Genomic DNA, 21638 nt, shown 5'->3' with positions numbered 1-21638 from the left:
CTTACCTCACTCTCAAAAATGACTTCCTCACTTTGAAATTGACTTCTATTTACTTTAATTCGAAGAGATAAAGTCAAATGGGTGTGTGTCACTCTAAATTAAGTTTATATAAAGGTATAGAGCAGCTAATAGAGACAGCAAAAACTTTAACAGATTTTTAATCAAATTATAACATATCAGCCTTCAATGAAAAGACGAATTTTTTGGTCTGTGTTTTACTGTTTTTTGAGACTGCAGATCTGCGAATCTATTGCCGCTATTTTCTGGCAATCTGCCAGCTATGTTTTGTCCTGTTCCCTCTTTTTTGAAGCAATTTTTTTGTATGATCAATTTTTCATCGGGTTAATTTGGCGACTTTTAGTGTTGAGAAAAAAGAGAAACTGGTAAAACCCGAGGGCATTAAGTCACTGTGCAGTTCACATAGTTTTTTCTCCATAGAAAGGTTTCACTAACATTTCCAAGGCAGTTCCCCCCCCCCCCCAATTTGAGATCAGTTCGTCTGGCATGAGGCGGTTATGCTTGCCCGAGTATTTACTTTCCATGTATTGGGCAAAGTTTTGTTCGTTATATTTTACCTCTCAAAGGCATTCTGTCAGTGATGCTCTAAGCTTCCCATTTGCTCTACAGTGATTGTTATCTCTACAGTTTTTTCAGCATTGAGTGTTCGTGCAACCATAAGCCGAGAAAACAGCTCTACTAGTACAAGTGCAGGAATGGGAGGAATTGCTCATTCCATTAATCCACCTAACGTTCCTAGAACAACAGGTAAGTACATGGCTGTCCGCTATCTTCTTTTGATCACTTGGCTTGATGTCTCATATTTAAACCTATAAACGACACTACAGTAGCTTTTGCCTAGATTCGGAATCTAATACCAAGTATTCTTACTGGTTAATAGCCGCACAGCGATAGCTGGGGCTATTATTGGCCTTCTCTTGGTTTTTTACGACTCGAAGAGGAGTGTTGGTTTTCTTAAGGTTTTTTTTACTGGAAGTACTATTCGTTCAGACAATGTTTTGACCTAAAAGCGAAAGTGAGTAAATTTGCCGTGTGGACTAATTTTTTCTGAGCGATAGAAGTTTTTGATCATGCGCTTCGTTTAGTGAACGACTTTTTAATAGCCGCCCTCATCTTCTCAGCCGGCTATTATAGCGCTCCTATTTTTTTTTTTTTTACTTCGTCGAATAAAAAAATGTTTCGCTTTACCTCATTTTGCCGCCTTTTCAACATTTTGCGTGAAATCTTTTTGACTTCTCTAGGCTAGTTTCTCTCTTCTCTCATTCTGCTAAAAGTGAATTTGAACATCAGCTGCTCAGCAAAGCAATTCAAAATGAACAGAGTCAGTATAAAAATTGAAGACAGAAATAGAAACGGGATAAACCCATAAAGCCCAATTTTAGATGCCCGCTATTTGAACGTCGTTCCTATAAGTCTTATTTACCATCTCTAATGCTTATTGTTATTGATAGTAGCCCCTGTAGCCTCTCTCTAAGAAACAGAAGTATGTTCAACTACGAAATGACATCAAAATAAATCGGACTTAAAAAAATGTTTTTGTACAAAAATCTTTTTTTTTTTCAATATCTTCTGTTATTTCAATCCCAATCATGCTTATTGGAATCAACGGCGGCTATTTTCCGGCAATCTGCCGGGTATGTTTGACTTTGAAAAGTAGTTTTTGACTGATTGGCACTTCTAGATAACCGCTTTTAGCCGTTTTTTTGTCTAAGTGGCCCAGTTTTTTTGCTTGTAATTTGGTTTTTGCAGAAATAATTTTTATTCGATGCTATAATGAAATGTAAACCTCGGAAACTGATGCCACAGCTTTTGCAGAGCCTGAAAATGCGTTTTAAATTCAAAATTGGCACATATTTTTTTTGTCGAAAATCAGTTAATATGGCAACTTCCCTTCGAGATTCTATATACACAACGCCTCTTTCTACCTCGATGTTATTTTATAGAATTGTGTATATGCTAATCCAATTTTGGTAGTTTTTTCAATTTTTCTCAGTTTTTTGTTTGTATTGGTTTTAATTACGAGGATTAGTCTTTTTGTTCAGCATGAGGGACTTTAATTTCGTTTCAATAAAAATTCAATCATTTTTTGGTGTTAAGTTTTTGAAAAACAGTCACAATTTTTATAAATGCAGTCTTAAAAATTTTTTGACCACTTTTTTGCAAAATGTTTCCAAGATAGCGGCTATTATTGGGGACATAGTGGTTTTTTTTATTCGTAGTCTCCCTCGATGATTCTTGCGACCTGACTTCCTGGAATTGACTTTTTCAATGACTTCAGCGACTACTGCTTTGCAGTTCAGAATTTGTGTGCGTGACGTCGTTTCTTCTTTTAGGTCAATTGCGTGACTTACCTCACTCAAAAAATTTTTTCTGAACTCACTTATGGAACTTCAAATTTTACGAACATTGTGCATCTAAGTAGTGCCAAACTTGTATGCCTTAATTCTCGAGTTTTAGTCTGAGTTTTTTATTTGAATATCGATTTTGAAAAAAGCTCCCTGAGGGCTTTTTCCTTATAGACCGTATGTGTCAGAAAATTGGCAGTCCGATTCTAACCCAAAAAATCTAGTGATATATTAAAGCACTGGTGGTCGATCTGTTTATCTTATTTCTTTAGTTGTTTCAATTCATGGAAGGCCACAAGCTTTTATCGCGGCTATTTTCCAGCAATCTGCAGGCTTTATTAAATTCTCCTTTTTTGTCTTGTTTTCTCCTTTTTGTCTTGTTCAGGGGATAAGTCTTTGTCTCGGATGACTCTTTGTCTTTTCTATGTCTCGAATGCGGAACATTGAAATGTATTAGTTTTTCTTGATTTTTTTAATCTGATGTTTAGCTTTCAAAAATCAAGATTTTTGTTACTGTGTTCCTTACCTTGTGACCATATTCTTCATATTTTAATTTGTATCATACTAGTTTTGTCCTGATAGCTACATTTATATTCGTTGTATTGATTTTTTCAGTTTTTGAAAAATTGAATGATTTCAGCTTTTTCTTAGATTTTCGTCATTTCTTTGGTTTGCAATTGATTTCATTCAACATAAGGCGGTACTAAGAGTAGTACGGAGTGTTTTCCAAATTTTTTAATTATTACTTTTTATGCAATTTTCTTCCGGCATTGCTATTGTTTCTAAACAATTTTTTGTCTTTGAATATTATTCTGTTGCTTATGTCTTCTCTATTAATTTAATTTTTGAAATAGTATAAAATCATGTTGTCTAGCATCTATACAAGGAAAAATTATGTTTTGTTTTCGTCTGTGATTAGAATTCTAATCTAATGGTTTTCTGATCCTTAGATTTAAGCATTCTTTGTTGAAAAATTTAACTTAGTTTCTAAGATTATTATCTGCCCTTTGCTTTCGCGATCTTTTTGAGATTAGAATCGTGATTTTATGGAGGGCAATTGATAGCCCTGTCAGCTGTTTCAGCCTATCTGTATTTTGACCATCCTAAATATTTCAGACTTTTTTAGCGTTGCCAAACGTTTTCAATAATTTAAAATTTTGCTGCATTTTGTTTCTCTTGGTGACAGTGGTTTAAATTTTGCCAATTTTTAGATCGGACCTGAGGAGGTAATGAAAAAATGGTTTAATACAAAAGGTAATGGCTTCAGCTGCGATTAAGGTTTTTTGTGTAGTTTTGACGCTTCGAGTTGCTTCCGGAATTCTTCCGGCTATGTTTTTTATTTCGTCGTCAAGATTTTTGTTACCAGATTTTTGTGACCATGACGTCACAACCACTTCAAATCTACTTTTTGTTCATTCGTTCATGTAGTTTCATTTGAAGTGCGTGCGTGGCGTCATTTTTCGCTCTTAGTGGAGCGAGTTTTTTTGTTCATTCGCGTGATTAAATTGTTGGTCACACGTGACTTACCTCGCTCTCAAAAATGACTTCCTCACTTTTAAATTGACTTTATTTACTTTAATTTAAAGAGATAAGTTTAAGTGATTTTGTGTTACTCTAAATGAAGATTGTTTGAGAGCAGCTAATAGAGGCAGCAATTACTTTTACAGATTTTAATCAAAATATAACATCTCAGGCTTCAATGAAAAGACTATTTTTTTGGTCTGTCATTTTTACTGTTTTTTAGACTGCAGATCTACAACGCCATTGCGGCTATTTTTTGGCAATCTGCCAGCTATGTTTACATTTCGATTGAACCAATTAATTTCGGATGACTTTTTGAGTGATGCCTGAATATTTCAGGGATCACAACTTCGGCTTCAAGTTCAGCAGTTAGCAGCAGTGGTGTGTCCGCTTTCCACCAGCCAATCCCAACTAAACACAGCCACACGAGGAGTCGCCTTCCCAACAGTCAATCTGGATTCCTCACTACTGGCAGAATTGGAGGCAAACATCGCAAGACTTCAGGGCATCATGCAGGTTGGCCAAGATTTTTTCACCCAAAAGAACAAAATTAAAATATAACAGAATGGTTAAACAGAATTACGATAAAGAATGTGAAATACTCAAACAGTATAAATTCAATTTCTGAAGCTTAAAATTTGAAATTTTGTTACTGTTTAAGGAGATTCAGTTATCTCATTGAGGCGCTAATTCAAGAAAATTTACGGAATTCCTTTAAAAAAATTGGCTGCATCGCCGTGCAGAAATTTGTTTTTCGTTACATCGGGAATTTATAAAAACAGGTCAACAAGCTGCTGTTGATTTTTTTAGGGAACTTGATTTTATTTCCGTCAGATACTGCGGTCTTTTAAATATTATTATATTTATTATCATTATCGCCTATGATGGCAACAAACTAACCCAATCAAACAAAACCCAATTTTCAGCTGACCTTTTCTTGTATATGAATTTGGAGTCATTTGTAGACTGGAGTGGAACTAACAGTCATTTGATGAGCGGGTCAAGGGCCTATGTGGAGCGGAGTGAAAACAGTGCTCAGGCGAATAACCGTCATTTGCATTCAACGAGTATAGCTCCAAGTAAAGTCAACAACCACCACCATCATCACAGAACCTCAGCAGCTGTAAACAACAATGGCAATAGTGGTGGTAATAGTCACAATATAAGTCAACAGTCACTTCGCAGACCAACTGCTTCACACCTGTCAGAACACGATTTAAGGTAAATATATCTGTTTGAATTGCAATCATAAGTATAGAGGAAAAAAGTAAATTTCACAAAATTAACGTATACTTTGAGAAAGGTCTGTAGCAATTATTTAGACCCTGATTTGTGCAATTTTCCACCTCACCAAGCTTAAGGTCAGATCATAACTTTTTTTGCTTTCATGTAATACTGCATTCTTGTAATTCTGGAATTATTGTAATTTTTCTTCTGAGCGCCTCCTCTTTTCTCTTTATCTTTGCACCACCATGTATCTAACGATAATCACACAGCTCTGTTCTTTGGAGCCTGTAACTTTTTTGGAAACTGACGCAAACTGCTGGAAACTTATTAATTGCTCTCAGACGAACTTTGCGGCAATTGTTATTGCTGTGAAGTTGTATGATGAGCATAGCTATATTGCGGTGTTCCTGCTGATTTTTACAATTCAAAGAGTTTGAATTATATTGTGGCGCTGTCTTTCTAATTGCTCTTGAACGAAGTTTGAAGCAATTATTATAAACGTGTGTGTTTTGCTGGACCGTTTTGTTAAGATTCTTCTTCACTTCTCGAGTGACTTCGCCATTCAGAAATTATGTCTGTTGCTAAAGCAAAAGCAGGTTGTAAGTTGGATATTACAAGGCCCAGATATCCGAGTGGTAAATGCTCCATTATATTAAGTCCTAGGTCGAGTCGGAATGTTTTGCACCCATAACAATTCATCTACACTTCAGCCCTATCTAAGTCAATTGTCACATTTGTCGTTCGAAAGCAATTTGCCGACCTTAATTAATTGGTTGTTTTCTCATCGGGCTTTCATTTGTCACTTATTATTTTCAAGCTTAAATTATATTTGAACAAAAATTCGCCTTCGCACTAGTTTTTTTTTATAGCTGCGAAGCTGTAAGCTGAGCGAAGCTATATTGCGGTGCTCTTGGTTTTTTTACAATTCAAAGAATTTGAATTGTATTGGGGCGCTGTCTTTTTTTAAGATCTGTTCACACATTTTCATGATTTTTGAAAGTCAAATTGGAGTAGTGATTTTGGTCACGCCGAAACAGGAAGTGGAGCGAAAAAGCGAGTGGTTTTGCGCCGTGAAATTTTTTCGCTCTAAATTTAAAATGGAGTGAGAAAACGGTGTTTGAACAAAAATTCGCTTTCTCGCTAGTGATTTTTTGTTCACATGCGGCAATTTCACTTTGATTTTTACTGTTTTTTTTTTCAATTTTTTGGATAAGGTTTTTTTCTAAATGGTTTTCCCAATCAATTCATAATCCGTTCTAGGTCTAGTTTTCTGTTTAGTCAATGAAAATTCTTCGAATTGTACGTCAGGACTTGTCCTGCTATGTTTTTTGTTTCGTCGTCTGACGCTCTTTTTTTGTTTTACATTTGTTCACGCAGCAAAGCTGAAAAAGTCAAATTTTCTGAATGACTTCTTCCTCTCACTAACGGCATTTGCGCGCGTGACGTCATTTCTCACTCGCTTTAGCAAAAGTTTTTAGGTTAATTGCGTGATTAGATTTTGATCATAAGTGACTTACTTCACTCAATAAAATGACTTTTACACTTTAAAACTTAAGTTTAATTTGAATTTGTTGAAGGTCAAAGGAACTCATTTGTGCAGTAAAGGTCCCTAATAAGAGGCTTCTGAGGAATGAATTTTGATAAGCTTTATTAATTTATCGCTGAATGTTTTTTACCTAGTTTTTTTGAGCGGCGTTTTTTTTCAATTTAGATCTGTATCTGTTTCTATCTCTATTATATGGCACGCAGGTCTATTCTTTCGCAGCTATTCCGGCAATCTGCCGGCTATGTTTGTTCAAATGCGGCAATTCGATTGCGGATTTCCTAAATTCTGTTCCGAACCCATTCCTAGTCATTTCTAAGTCTAATTTTTTTCGACAAAAATTCTCGAAGTATGGGTCAAAAATTGTGCTGGTTAAGTTTCTATGTACAATTGGCACAATTTTTGCGGAACTTTGAACATTGCATGACTCGGTTGAAGAGAAAACAAGTTTTCCGAGAAAAATTTATTTTGTCACGAAAAGGATTAATACTAGACCACAATAGTTATCGCAAACTATTTAACCATTATTTTTTGTGAAATTATTAGCAAATTTTTTTCTTTTCTTGTTTTTGTACTTTGTTCATTGCTCTTGAAAGAAGTTTGAAACTTCTTTCTTGTAAACGCGTGTCGGTAAACGCTTGTCTGCTTATGCAAAACGTTTGCTGATTAATTGCTCTTGAACGAAGTTCATAACAATTATTGTAAATGTGCTTTTTATGCAAATTTTTCGGTTCACAATTTTGCGCTTCTCCTAGAACATTCTTTGACTTCTCAAGTGACTTTTTCACGCTTTCGTTCTTCACTTTAGAGCGATCTCTATTGCTCTGAAGTAAAGCTTGTTGCTAATATAAAATCGGTTGCAGCATGGCAGAGGAAAGTGATTCGTTGCGCAGTGGTTAGTGAGGGTGACCGGGGATCGGGAGGTCAGTGGTTTCCAATCCCGGCGAGAGAAAGATTTTTTGCACCCTTAAAGAAAAATTTATCTAGGCTACAGCCCCTTAAATTGCCTCGCGTGTCGCTCAAGAGCAATTCCTCCGACATTTGTCGGTTTATGTTTAATAGCCGCCCTCATCTTCTCAGCCGGCTATTATAGCGCAACTATTTTTTTTTACTTCGTCGAACTTTTTTTCGCTTTACCCATTTTGCCGCTTTTTCGACATTTTGCGTGAAATCTTTTTGACTTCTCTAGGCTAGTTTCACTCTTCTGTCATTCTGCTCAAAGTCTTTTTAAACAGCAGCTGCTCAGCAAAGCAATTCAAAATGAAGAGAGTCAGTATAAAGAAATCAAAGTCAGAAATAGAAACGGGATAAACCCATAAAGCCCATTTTTAGATGCCCGGTTCTTGAACTTTGTTCTCATAAGTTTTAGTTACTATCTATATTGCGTATTGGTATTGATACTAGACCCTGTAGCCTCTCACTGAGAGACAGGAGTATGTTCAATTACGAAATGACATCAGAATAAATCGCACTTAAAAATGTTTTTAAACAAAAATCAATTTTGTTGATATTTTTGTTTCTTTCAATCCCAATAGAGTTATGGGAATCAACGGCGGCTATTTTCCGGCAATCTGCTGGGTATGTTTGTTTTTGCGTTTTTGTTACAGAATGTACTTTGACTTCTTGTGTGGCTTTTGTACGCTTGACTTCTTCATTTTTGAGTGATCCAAGTTACTGTTTCTGGAATAATATTTGTTGCTAATGTAAGTGATTGTGAACGAAAAAGCGCCAACTCCCTTGTAGCGTAGTGGCGAAGATGTTGGACTGTGATTCTGCAGGTTAGGGGTTCGAAAGACTTTGGGTTCGGCGATTTTTGCACTCATAAAGCGTTTTTAATCTACACTCCCTCTAAACTTTACTCGGTTTATATTTGTCTTGTCACTCAATGCATTAAGGAGAGGTTTCATCTGCTGGTAATCGGTCATTTATTAATCGAATTCCTTGTTTCGGTTCTCAGCTAATGTTTTCTATTACTTTGAAAGAAACTGTTTCACAAAAATCGTTTTCAAAAAGCAGAATTTTTGAATTTTGTGCCCCATTTTTTTAAAATTTAATTTGTCTTATAATTTGATCTGAATAATAACAGGTGTCGAGTTGAAAATGAGGCATAAATAAATATTAGTAGTGACTTGAGTTCACAGCGGTAGTTCTTAAGACTTTGAATTATTTATCGGATTGATTGTTTAAGTTCCTAGCTGATTTTTTCTGTTGCTTTGACAGAAATTGTTTCACAAAATCTTTTTCAGAAAACAGAATTGTTGAATTTTGTGCCCCATTTTTTGTTCATGTAAGTTGTCTTATAATTTAGTCTCATAAATAACAAGTGGCATCAGTTGCTAATGAGGCATAAATGAATATTAGTATTGACTTGAGTTCAAAGCGGTGGTTGTTTTGACTTTTAAACTATTCTCTTCGTATTTGTGCAATTTTGGGTCTGTCCTTTTTTTTGCCTTTCGTGTGTTGCTGTCGTTTCGTTTCAAAAATAACATTCTCGTTGATCTTCCAGTGCAGCGGAACTCTAGTGTCGCATCATAAGTAACATCTAAGGCTTTCGTGTCGAGACCGCGGGTCCGGCCATAAAAATTATTCTAATTGGGACATTTTTTGGCTTCATTATTAGGCCACCCAGCACTTCCATTTGAGAGCAATTTGCTTGAAGATTGTTGGTTCATGTTTTGTTGAGCTGATTTTACTTTTTGTCGTAAGTAACGGGATAAACAGGTTAAAAAATCAGAAGGTGTTAAGTAATTGCGCAGGTCTCTTAGAGTTCTACTAAGCTCAACATATATGATAGTTTATATAAACTTTAGTTCGGGAGTTGTCTTGCTATGTTTAATTGCTCTCAAACGAAGTTTGTAGCAATTATATTAGTCTTGTTGGTCCTTTATGCGATTTTTTGCTTGACCCAATATCTGTCTGACCCATTTGACTTTTCGTCCACAAAAACATGATAAAGAGGTAGCGCCCAGTGGGCATTAAGTTTCTTAGAGCCTTCCAGCTCATTGCGATGCACCCCCGCTGCGCTCACCTCACACCCCTTTAATTAAGCTAAAGCTTACCTCACTAAACTGTAGCTAGCTATTGACGAAACCAACCGCTGGCAGGTTGTTTGAGTTTGAGAGCAATTCGCCCCGACGTTAGTCTGGTGTGTTATTTTTTCGTCTGAAGGCTTTTTTTGTTACATCAGTTCAGATAGCAAAACTGGAAAAGTCTAATTTTCCTAATGACATCTTGCTTTCGCTAACTGTATTTGCGCGCGTGACGTCATTTCTCCATATCTCTAGCAAGAGCCTTTAGGTCATCATCGTGATTAGATTTTGATCATACGTGATTTACTCCCTCAACTAAAAGACTTGCACTTATAACTCATGTTATTTTATTGAATTTAATTATGTGTAATAAAGGTCCCTAATAAACAGGCTTCTGTAGAATAAATTTAAACAAGCGATTTTAAATTATGACTGAAAGTTTTTTACATTGTTTTTAAGCGGCGTCGATAACTTCATCTCATTCCCTTATCTTTCTATCTTTAATCTACGGCACCCACGTCTATTTCGCAGCTTACGGCTATGTTTTTTATGCGCTTTGTTGACTATCAAGGTTTTTTTCTCATCTGGCTGGTTGTCAGGTCTTGATTTCATTCATCCTCATTCGATGTTCGTTTTTACTACCTTGTCCGAACATCCGTTTGCACCTCAAAATTACTTGGAAATTATGACGGTTTCAAATGGAGTCGTTTTGCGATCATTTTGTGTAAAAACATTTGATGGCTAGCAGGAAAACACACCCTTAAACCCACACAGGAAAGAAGAGCAATAACGATGTCTTGTGGCGTTACTATTAAATGTTCGAATTTAGGTGACCGAAAGTTCGAAGATTTCAACTTTAAATGAGCGCAACTCATTTGCGGGGAGCTCTAAATTGGGCTTTCTCCCGTAACGATTTGCTCAAACTTGTTTGAATTGCGGTTTGTAGGAGCCTTCGTAGACTTTAAAGTCATTTCTGATGTCATTAATGTGATATGAGCTAATTGTTCATACGTGGCGGTTGTGAACAAAATGCGGACGAATTTCGTTGTCTCAAGGACAATTCAATTTGAGACGCTAAGTCTTAAAGATTCTCCAACTCTGAGTTACTACGCATGATAAGTCAATAAATAATAAACTAATTAATTGATAAGAGATTTAATTACATAAAGAATATATTGACTGTTCTAACATTGCTCGCTGATTCAGACTCAATATTGGTTTAGAAGACAAAGTCACTTGATAACCGTTCACTGCATGCGAATTGTTCTGCATTTCGCATGTTTAAACGATAAACGTCTGGCACAGGTAAAAATAAAAAATAGAAAATTTTTAACATTTGTGATCATGGTATCCGTAACTACTGAACAAATTAGAAATGAGGTTATAAAATTCAGCTTGTCAAAAGTAATTTAAAAAAGACTGTTCAATTACTAAATGTCTCCATCTAGTTGTGGAATTGTTTTTCCCACATGAATTGATGACATAATGTAAAAGGATACGCAAAATATTGATAAATCTTTCCAAAAATTTGGAATACTAACTTAAAGATGAAGATTGTATAGATTATTTTGCTGCAATGAAAGATCGGCAAAGGGAGTCTTTTGCTGAATATGATGTAACGTTCAGCTACTGGGAGAAAATGGGAAGTTATTGATAAATACGGCTTATAGAAATTGGAGCGACTATTTTTTTTATAAAAAACGGTTGAAAACAAGTTGTGTTGATTCTTTATAGGTCACTTGCTGTCCAGTTATCCGTGGCCTCCCAACGCGAGACCAGTACCCCACCCAGACGAGACCCCCCACGACCTCCACGACAACAACGAGGCGCTTCAGTCTCTGTTTTAGATGACGATGACACGTCGACACGACTTGCAGTAGGCACCACTAGTTTGAGTTTAGCTGTTAACGATGGCGGTCGAAATAACAACACCGGAAACGTTGGAACAGCTAACAGCGGGAATAGTCCGACAGATCGGACCATGTCTTCGAGTTCCTCAACAAGTCAGCACAATTCGAATTCGTAAAACAGGGTTTTAAAGTACAACTAGCCTGCTGAAATGGTGACATAGTAGTTAGAGAAATATGTTGTTGTTGCTGTCGTTTTGAAAAAAAAATTACATTACAATGCAGAGACATATTTCCTCAAAAGTAAGTTTAAAAATTTTGAAATTAAGACTTACGGAGCCATTTTTGTCCCTGACTTATTTAAACGAGTTGCAATCACTAATGTGCTGTACAATTTGGTAACGGATTTCTCAGTTTTACTTGCCAAAGGTTTTTTTGCTGAAATTTTGCTGCCAACCAATTTTGTCGATTTGAGATAAAACAAATTATCGAATTTTAACTGCAATTCGTTCTTCGAATTGAACGCGATGTAGTCACTGGGTGACTAGGAATAGCGATCTGTTATCAGTTTCTAATATCAGTTGAAAAATTGATGCATGCACTTCGATTATTACGTTAATAATCGATTTCATCAAATATTGTCAGATTGATTAATAGCCGCCGTCAGCTCCTCAACGGCTGTTTAATTGCTCTCGTAGAGAAGCAATTATTGTAAACGTGTGTCATGCAAAATTTTCGCTTGACCTTTTTGACTTTTCGAATGACTTTTCGGCCCTTGAATTTTCAGTTTCGTGTGATCTAAAATTCTCTCTCAATCACAATTTAGCAGCTTAACTCAATTGGCGGCAATTTAATACTAAAAGACAAATTAAAAGTGCGCCGAAACCGGTGCTATTTTTCACTTTAAATCTTAATAGTGGTATATGTTAACCTCTAATTTGGTTATTTGAAGCCCACTTTTAAACTTTTTAGTTCCATTTAGGCTCCCCCTCACCGACTGGAGCAGGATGCAATTGGTTAGAGCTCTCACTAGTCGTTCGAGAGCAATTCTTCCGACGTTTAGTCGGCTATGTTATTTAGGTGCTTTCCTTGTTTTACAATTCAAAGACTGAATTGTATTGGTGCGCTGCCTTGTTACCTCTCGAAGAGGAGTATTGGTGGCGGCGCGTTTTTTAGCAAGTTTTTCTAAGTGTATTTAAAACAGGACGTAAAAGTCAATGACGCACGTGAAAGAAAAACTGCATTTGGGTCAAACGACTGAACGCATTCAAGACCAGAGAGAAGAGAGATTGATTTTCTGTTCATACCGCGATTTTGAGAGAGAGAAAGAGGGCGAGAGCGAGAATAGTAGGTGTGAAAAATTTTTCGCTAAGCGAGCGAAATATTTTGATAATATGCGGCTTTTTGGAAGCGTTTTTTATTCTTTAAGTTACTTTTTGGGTAGTGTTTTTTTTCTAAAACGTACTAACAAATGACTGTATTGGGAGCTTTTTTTTGGCCAAGTCAATCTTGTATTAGAGTTTTATGTGCAATCTTGAGCTGTTTTTATGATTTCGCAATTCGAGACGCTTTTTAACGGTTTTTGTTTTTTCCCGTTTTTATTGACTGGGGAAATCATTTTTGATGGAAATTAGCTTTTTGTTTTAGTGGCCTCTTGATTTCATTTTAAATAGCAGCCTTCATCTCAGCCGGCTCTTATAGCGCGCGTATCTGTTATTTACGTCTTCAAATTTACTATTATTTCGCTTTATTCGCAGCTGATTCAACATTTTGCGCGAAATGACTTCTCTAGGCTAGTTTTACTCCTCATTCTGCTCAGTGTTTTTAAACATTAGTTGCGCAGCAGAGCAATCAAATGAATATTCGATACCGAAAGATGAACTCTAAAAAATTGGAACGGATATACCCTTACAGACCAATCTTAGATATCCGCTACTGAAACTTCGTTATTATAAGGCTTAGTAAGAATCTCTCATGCTTTTTGGTATTGATACTAGCGCTGTATCTTATCAATACGAAACAGAAGTCTATCTAACTACGAAATGAAATAGAAAAGTTCGCTCTTTATAAATATTGTTTGTACAACAATCAATTTTTGTTTTAATTTTTCCTTTCTTACCATCCATATGGGTTTTGGAAATCAATTGCAGCTATTTTCTGGCAATCTGGTGGGTATGTTTGTCATTTACAAATCGTTTTATTTGAAGAACACAGGCAATTTAATTTTTTTGCTTCAATTTTCTGTTTTTCTGCCTTTCAGAGTTTTATGTTCGATTGTTGAAATAGGGTGACTGTTTTGTTATTGTTACGAAGTGAAAATAAATAAAGGTGTGACAACAACTATTTTCATTTGGAGTTTGTTTCATCTGTTCCTTCAAAGCGTCCGGCAGTTTTCTTCATAGCTGCGAAGCTGTAGGCCGAGCGTAGCTATATTGCGGTGCTCTTGGTTCTTTTTTGTTTCGTCGTCTGACGCTCTTTTTTGTTTTACATTTGTTCTAGAACATTCTGCCGCTTTGCGTTTTCAGTGTCATTTTTTCATGCTTGATGCTTACTTTTTGCGTGACCTAAAGTGAGCGCATTTTTGTTGCTAAAACAACGCGTATGTAAGATGTAGTGTTACAAGGGGACTGGTAGCCGAGGGGGTAATTCTTCTGATTCTTGCTGCGGTTATTGGGGTTGGAACCTCTGCGTTGTCAATTCTTTTTGCACTCAAAAATGTTCTCAATGATAGAATTAGTTTTGAATTAAAGTTTTTTGGGTGGACGCGATAATCTTTGTTCAACTTATTTCTGTATGTTTCTATCTGTATTATACGGCACAGTCTATTTTGCAGCTATTCAGGCAGTCTGTCGGCTATATTGTTGGTTTTAAGCTATTTTGCCCTGTTGTTGAAGATTGCTTTGAAGCTGTTGAAGTTTGCTTTGCACTGTTGTTGAAGCTTGCTTTGCTTTAGCTTGCTCGTACATACCGGGCCTTTTCTAATGTATCAGGACTATGGCTTGAAAAAAAGGAGAACTTATGCAAGGAAATATTGGAATGTTTGCTTCTTTATAGGATTCACATTGGAACTAGAAAAATATTGACAATATAATTTTGAGTTTTGTGCGCATTTTGGACACATCGTAGCCCAGATCTGTGATACCATAATTATGACAAACTAAGCATGTTATGTGTGACTGTTCGTCTTTGCTATTGGAATGTAATTCAACATTTTGTAAGACGCTATTGAGTGCTGGTGCATCAAGTTAAACGAAAATTACACTTCCGCAACTGTTTTTTCAACATCAGGGGTATAATCAGCAATAATATTGCCGTGGTCCAAATTTCACGTTGGATTTCAATGTCTCTATTTGAACACTCTATTTTTCCTCATATAAGCGGTGCGCTAACTGTTTTACTCCAGTCATTAAGTTTTTCAAGCTGTTGATTTTCTCTCCGAGTTTCTCCGAATGCGAGGCTCCTGACGAAGTGGTCCTTTATCTGCACAAGTTAGGTGTAGGTTATGTGACTCTACACGAGTTCCCTCAGAACATCTGGCGTTTACCGAGAACCGCGAATCGGTTCGAAACTTTAAGTCAGAATTTCGAAGTGATGACTTCTGTATTGTCACGCAACCTTACTTAGAAACGCGCAACTTGGAAGTTTGAAAATGTCGAAAGTTTTCGGAATTCTCAACTTCTGGCTATTTATGTACAAAACTTCTGGCATGTTTTTATGATAGTTTACTAGTAATATTGGCAACGGAATGATCTTAATGTAACAAGCTGTACTAAGTGAAATAATTTCTGTCTTCATGTAGTTTCCGTTTTTGTACTTCTGAGTTTTTCAAAAGCTTAACATTGGATAACCATGTCTCTGCATTGTAACGTTATTGTTGTTATTAGCTGCGGAATGGGGCATTAAAGATTTATTTACAGCTGTTTCCTCGAATGATATTCATTAATGCGATCATTTTTTCTCATAGGATATACTGAAAATTGTTTTTAAAAGCGCCAAAAAAACGCTGATCGGAGGAGTTGCTCATGACATAGTTAAATATGGGAAGCAGATTTTGGAAATGTGGAAAATAGTAGAAATTTTCTGATCAGGGAGGAGGAAACAGCTTCTGATTTCTGTCCACAAGCTATGTTTGCTGGTTACTGTACTCTTATCTGATGCAATATACTTAAACCATTTCTATTTCACTCCTCGATAATCGAAAAAAATATATATTTTAACTTGATTGCTGCAACTTTCTGAATTTGGCCTTTTTCAAACACTGTTTGATGTCACTAGATTTACCAAGCCATGTTTTGAGCTAACTTAGTTGGCTCACTACATAAATATTTCCAAATTTATAACAGAATAAAAATTAAATTTATGGACACGATCGATCGATTTATCTGTATTAGATAGTTCTGTACTCTATTTGAATGTATAAGTTTTGTTGCCAAAAGATTTGTAATATTCACAGTTTTTTCAATTTGTATCTTTATCATCAAGAATTGTCCCCTCTTTAGAGAAAAATAGAAATTTTGCGTATTGTGATGCGCAATTAATTGGACAATGAAATAACTTCAAATAAGTGAGCTTACTTATTGTAATCGGTATTTTCGAGAAAATGGGGGACAGTTCCTTTGTGAAATATTCTATCTCTTATATTGATTGATTTGATTCCTTTGTAGAATTTCTTCTATCAGAGTATTTGTAGAGTTAGTGTCATGGTCCATACTAGACCATTAACTTTTTGGAACTCATAGATTAACTGTTTTGATGTCTTTTCATTTGAAGAATAAAGTTTACTATTCCATTTGCTTTTGAGTGGAAATAAAGTCGTCACTGCCAAGTTGGTTATAGGGTCACTGCCATAGTGGTTATAGGGTAGAGAATGGCGTCCAGCGTTTTTGTTTGACCACCTTTCATTTTATCCCGATCAGTTCATCCCGATTTTAATCCTTTATATAATTGGTACTATTAACATCATGCTATAATTATTTGGCCTCGGCGGACACTTTAACTTGGTATGGAACTATGAACCCCGAACATGAGATTATTAATTGCTCTCAAACGAAGTTCATAGCAATTATATTAGTCCTGTGGTCTTTTTTGTGCAGTTTTTCGATTTACCGATTTTTCGTCGGACCCATTCGACTTTTTGTCATCAAAAACGGGATAAACAGGTAGCGCTATGAGAGCATTAAGTGCTTTTAGAGCCCTAGGCCTTACTATACTCTAAGAATGGGATTCACCAAAGTTGTTTTGAGAAGACAATTTTTTGATGTGAAAGGGGGTTCTTGAACTTGAAATTTTGACCCCCCCTTTGCTTAATTATGGGAAGATATGCTTGTAATATCGCCGACTTCTAACTTGCGTTGTGAAATATGGTGATAAGATATGCGGGGTTAATTGAATCGGGGTGAAAAGAAGGCCAGGGGTGAAAAGGAATGCCAGCATTTTATCTAGATAAAATGCTGGCATTTCTACGGAGGATTAATTTCCTTGGAAGGTTAACTTCTACATGTACTAATTACCCGGACTTGACCCCCAGAGAAAGTGAGAACCGAACCATAGAATTTCAATTCTGTATTTTTCAATAAAAGCAATTTTTACCCCCCCCCCCCCCCCCCCACCACCACCACCACCACCACCACCACTACCACCACTTGTACCACGATAAAGAAAATGCTACCTTTGTGCTTTGATCCCTAATGGGTTCCTTGGGATACGTGTTCGTACCACTGCACACCTGTGAACACGTGCAATTACCTTTTGTAACCAGTTAAACGCGTGTTATATTAATCTGTGCATACTGTCTTTTTAAAACCTTTGCAAAACTATGTTTCAGTACTAGCTTCAAGTTTTACACTTCGAATATAATGGATTAGGGCTGATTTACTATGTCAATAGAGTCGAATTTTGAATTTGAGTTGACTTCAAATGGACTTAATTATTTTGACTTTATTTAATGAAAAAAAAATTATCTTTGAATTATTATAATTGACTTTGAATTCTTTCATTTTACACTTTGAGTTTTCATTACTTTGTTGTAATGACAAACTTCACGAGAATTTAGGAGTGTACTTTGAAATATTCAGCATTAAATCTTAAAAATGATGATCCTATTAGATTCAAAGTGTTGAAATCTTGACTCGGTCTCAATAAAAATGGTCAGAATCAAATATACGGTGTTCAAGCACAAGCTTGATTTCCTTAATTTGTTTTTTGATTGATTGAAGACTTCTGATTTGTTTTGATTTGTAAAATTTGCGGGTTTTATGTTTTACCCACGTGTGCAACCTAGCAATTCATTGTAATCTGGAAATCTCTTGTGAATAAGTAGTAAACATTGGTGACCCTTTTTAACGACAAACACATTGAAAGCAACCAAACTTCTGAAATTGAAACACTGAAAAAAAAGTTAACAAAGTCAGGGAGTAATTTAAAAAATTTTCTCAATACTATTTCCATTGTTCCTATAATACAAAATGTTTGCTGTAGAGAGGAGCCGTCACTTAGCGACAATAACGACGAACCAGAATAAAGAAGATAGAGAGTTGAGAAGAAAGAAGAAAGAAAGGCAAATAGATAGGTACAAAAATGTGTAACAAGAAATGACGTCTACAGAAGATTGTCTCTCAGCAACCAAATAGTCCTAATTTCATTTTCAATTTCTAACGAAGAATAAAGTTAACAAAAAAATCAAAGGGTCTTCATCCGAAGTAACATTTTTATAATTGTATACCTAAAATACCTACTAAAATCATATTTATATACTAATATCATATTTATATACCTGGTATCTAATATAAGAAAACTTTGTCCACGCTCCTGTTGACAAAACACAAAAACAAGCTTTGCAATTTTTCGATTTGCAACAGAATATTCCATATTCCTAGATGAGATTAGCGTTCAATAACGTTTTTTAGTTTTCAGGAAGCGTGTACATTGTTTTCAACTCTGGAGTAAATAGTGTTCATACACATACACACACATTTAAAAAAAATAGAACAACACTCACAATTTGTTTTTATCGTAGTTAATAATCAAGTTTCCGATTTTTCGATTCAAAAAGAAAGTAAAGCAAAAAAGAACACAGCAATTACAGTCAAACGCTTTCTACTTCAGAGGGCACGTTAAAGAAACATCGGATTTAGGTTGTTCGTTGCAGAAAAAATTTAAACGTCAAAGAATAACAGTCAGAATCAAAGGCGATAACAAACGCATTTTGATATTATTTTTTCGTGAAAAATTTGACGTTCTCTGACTATCTGCAAAGTTCAACAGACCCAACAAAGTTTAGGTTAAAAGAAAATCAGACCACACCATACTTCACTTCATTAAAAAAACAGGTCTGATTGCTTTTTCGCTCAAATTTCAGAACAAAGGAGTTTTGTATTGAAAAGGTAAAAAACTTAAATTTGTAGCTTTCGTATACCTTAACGAAAGCTATCGTAATTTGTAAAACTTAAATTACAAGTATCTTATCGTCCTGCCCCAGAACAATAACACCCTCAACACATTAACAGGACAACAAGAAAAAAAGCGTCTAGAGCAGCTGTTTTACTGCAGCAAACAAACTGAATACTCTTACGCGTGTCCATTGAAGTTGCTTTTGATAATACTTGATTTATTCAGCAGTTACAAAAACTTAACAAAAACCAAAACTGACAAACTGATAGATCAAACAAGAACAAAGTTCAAAACTGTTGCAATAGTCACCTGTATCAATATGCCCTGCGCCAATAATGAGAAAAGTTTATACAACAACAGCTGCAAAGGAGAGAAGCAGAATGGACAGTCAATGTCAATTTGAGGGCATCAATTTGTCCTATGAGTCTCTTTCTCAACAAAAGCTGCAGTTAGACAAACTCAGCGACGACCTTTTAAAATACAACCTCACACAAAATGAAATGAAGGAAATAATGGAGAAATCAGCAGAACGAAGTCTAGTTATCTTGAAGTGGAAAAAATATAGCGAAGACCATTCAAGAGAAGTTATACAGACTCCGACGGCCATTTTCCAGAGCGCCAAAGAAGAGCACAACCACAGCAAAATAACAGTCAAAATGATGAACCCTCAACAACCCCTAAACCCTATTACAATCGACAACAAAAGACATACAGTTTGAGAAACAAATCAAAAGCAGAGAGCAGCACACACAAAGCACCTACTCTCCCCGCTTCAGAAAAACAACAACAAAGCAGCATAAATCCCCAACATGGACAGAAAGATGACGATGACTTAGAACAAAGAACGCTATCAATTCAGATACAACGTCAATGAGAGGGGGATACAACGTCAATGGCAGACAACAAAGTTAGTAACGACAAGTATAACCCAAATTCCTATATTGATTTTCCTCTGAGACATTTTGGGTACAGTCAAAAACAGAGATGCACCAATTCAAAAACCAACTTCACACAAATCCGCGAGAGAACATTACAGCTGAATGATGAGTCAAACACAGAATGCACTTCGTCAAAGTTGATAGCGAGTTTTTCAAACAATAATGGTGACCGTCTCATAAGAGCCGAGCAAGGAAAAAGCAATGGTGATGATGACTCGACAAAATCCCGAGAAGCAATGGAAGTTAACTACAAAGAGCAAAACATTGGACCAATCACCATAAGACGCGATGTTGGTACCCCTACATCAAACGACAAACCCAAATCCTATAAACACGCTAAAAGGAAACAAAAAATACACCAATCAGATGTAAGTACCGAATCTGATTGCAGTTCAAATCAGACATTTGACACTAACAACCCAGACCAACGGAAAACACTAAAGAAAACACAGCCACATCAGCAACAATCAAGACAACAAAACTTACATCCTTTTAACAGGAAACAATCATCAAATAAAATCACGCCTTTACACAGAAGAAGTCAACAGACAACGACAGTGATTATCTACAATCAACAGACGATGAAAGCGACGATCATCAACAAATCGACAACATCAGAGTAAGCAGTAACACATCGCATTATGAAGGAGACTCAAGGTCAAGGTACTTCAAATATTCACGAACATGTTCAAAATCAAGAACAGCAATTTCGTCAAAGCATCGATTTCTATCAAGATGCGAACAAAATCAATAAAAGTAACCGAGCATCAAATGACAGAGAATTGAGCAGAAAAGCCGTCAACAACCTATCGAGCATCAAATGACAGAGAATTGAGCAGAAAAGCCGTCAACAACCTAATCCCAGAAACGAACAACAATCGTTGCAATTTTAATCTCAACGCACAAGACCAAAGACCAACCATCAAATTACATCAACAGAACTGGCCAACAACCAGACAGACAGTTTCAACATAAACAGACAACAGAAAACATTTTCTTGCCACGACAAGCACAACAACAATCTGTCACTTCCAGCTTTAATCTTCCAAAAACTCTACTCAAATCCTTCAGTGGAGATCCATTGAGATGGCACGACTGGTTTAGTTTTTTCAAAGCCACAATACATGCCAATGTAACACTGACAGATGCCCAACGGATGACATATCTTCAAAACGCCCTCACAGACAGAGCCAAAGATAGCATTATTGGATACTCATACAACGGAGAGTTCTATAATGAAGCAATGCAAGAATTACAAAAACAATTTGGGAAACCACTGCATGTTACAGCAGCTTACCTTGATAAGTTGGAACACTGGCCCAGAACGACCATTAATAACCCCGAAAGTTTTGTATCTTTTGCAGCGTTTTTTAGACAATTGCTCAAACGTTTATACTTCACAATTTCACATCCGATCTTCACTCTTCAGCTGTCCTTAAGATTGCAAAAGATAAACTTGCGCCAACAATGATAATCAGATGGAACGAATACGTCCTTAGGCAAGCTGTTGTTCAACCTAATTTAATACATTTTAAGGACTGGATCGATAATTACGCAGAAGCTTGCGAAGATTTGTCAACATCACAAAGACCAACCAATCAAGAAAACAGTTCATCTAGAAGATTAAACAGACTTTTCCAACAGCAAAGTAATAAAAGATGTCCTCTATGTGGATACAGTCTCAACTTAGGAGAATGCAACCAATTCCTCAATAAAGATATTAACGAAAGAGAACAAACAGTAAGACAACTGAAAATTTGCCCAAATTGCCTCACCGAACA

The 21638-nt window shown here is 36.1% G+C and overlaps 1 protein-coding gene across 2 annotated transcripts in view; it reads left to right on the top strand.

The window, feature by feature from the left end:
* Window positions 1–11799, top strand: part of LOC142350862 (uncharacterized) — a 100984-nt gene extending 89185 nt beyond the window's left edge. The window contains exons 15-18 of one of the 2 annotated variants that reach the window (XM_075402846.1): window positions 655–765; window positions 4224–4400; window positions 4850–5105; window positions 11418–11798. In XM_075402846.1, the coding sequence (XP_075258961.1) occupies window positions 655–765; window positions 4224–4400; window positions 4850–5105; window positions 11418–11709 (836 nt within the window). In that variant the 3' untranslated portion in view covers window positions 11710–11798. Of the gene's footprint in view, window positions 1–654; window positions 766–4223; window positions 4401–4849; window positions 5106–11417 lie in introns of both variants that reach the window. The other variant, XM_075402848.1, reaches the window with a different exon arrangement.
* Window positions 11800–21638: the final 9839 nt, after the last annotated feature.

The sequence above is a fragment of the Convolutriloba macropyga genome, chromosome 12 (genome assembly GCF_964194025.1).
Source record: "Convolutriloba macropyga chromosome 12, txConMacr16.3, whole genome shotgun sequence".
Taxonomy (NCBI): domain Eukaryota; kingdom Metazoa; phylum Xenacoelomorpha; order Acoela; family Convolutidae; genus Convolutriloba; species Convolutriloba macropyga.
Note: the sequence above shows the minus strand (reverse complement) of the source record. Positions and strands in the feature narration are given on the sequence as shown.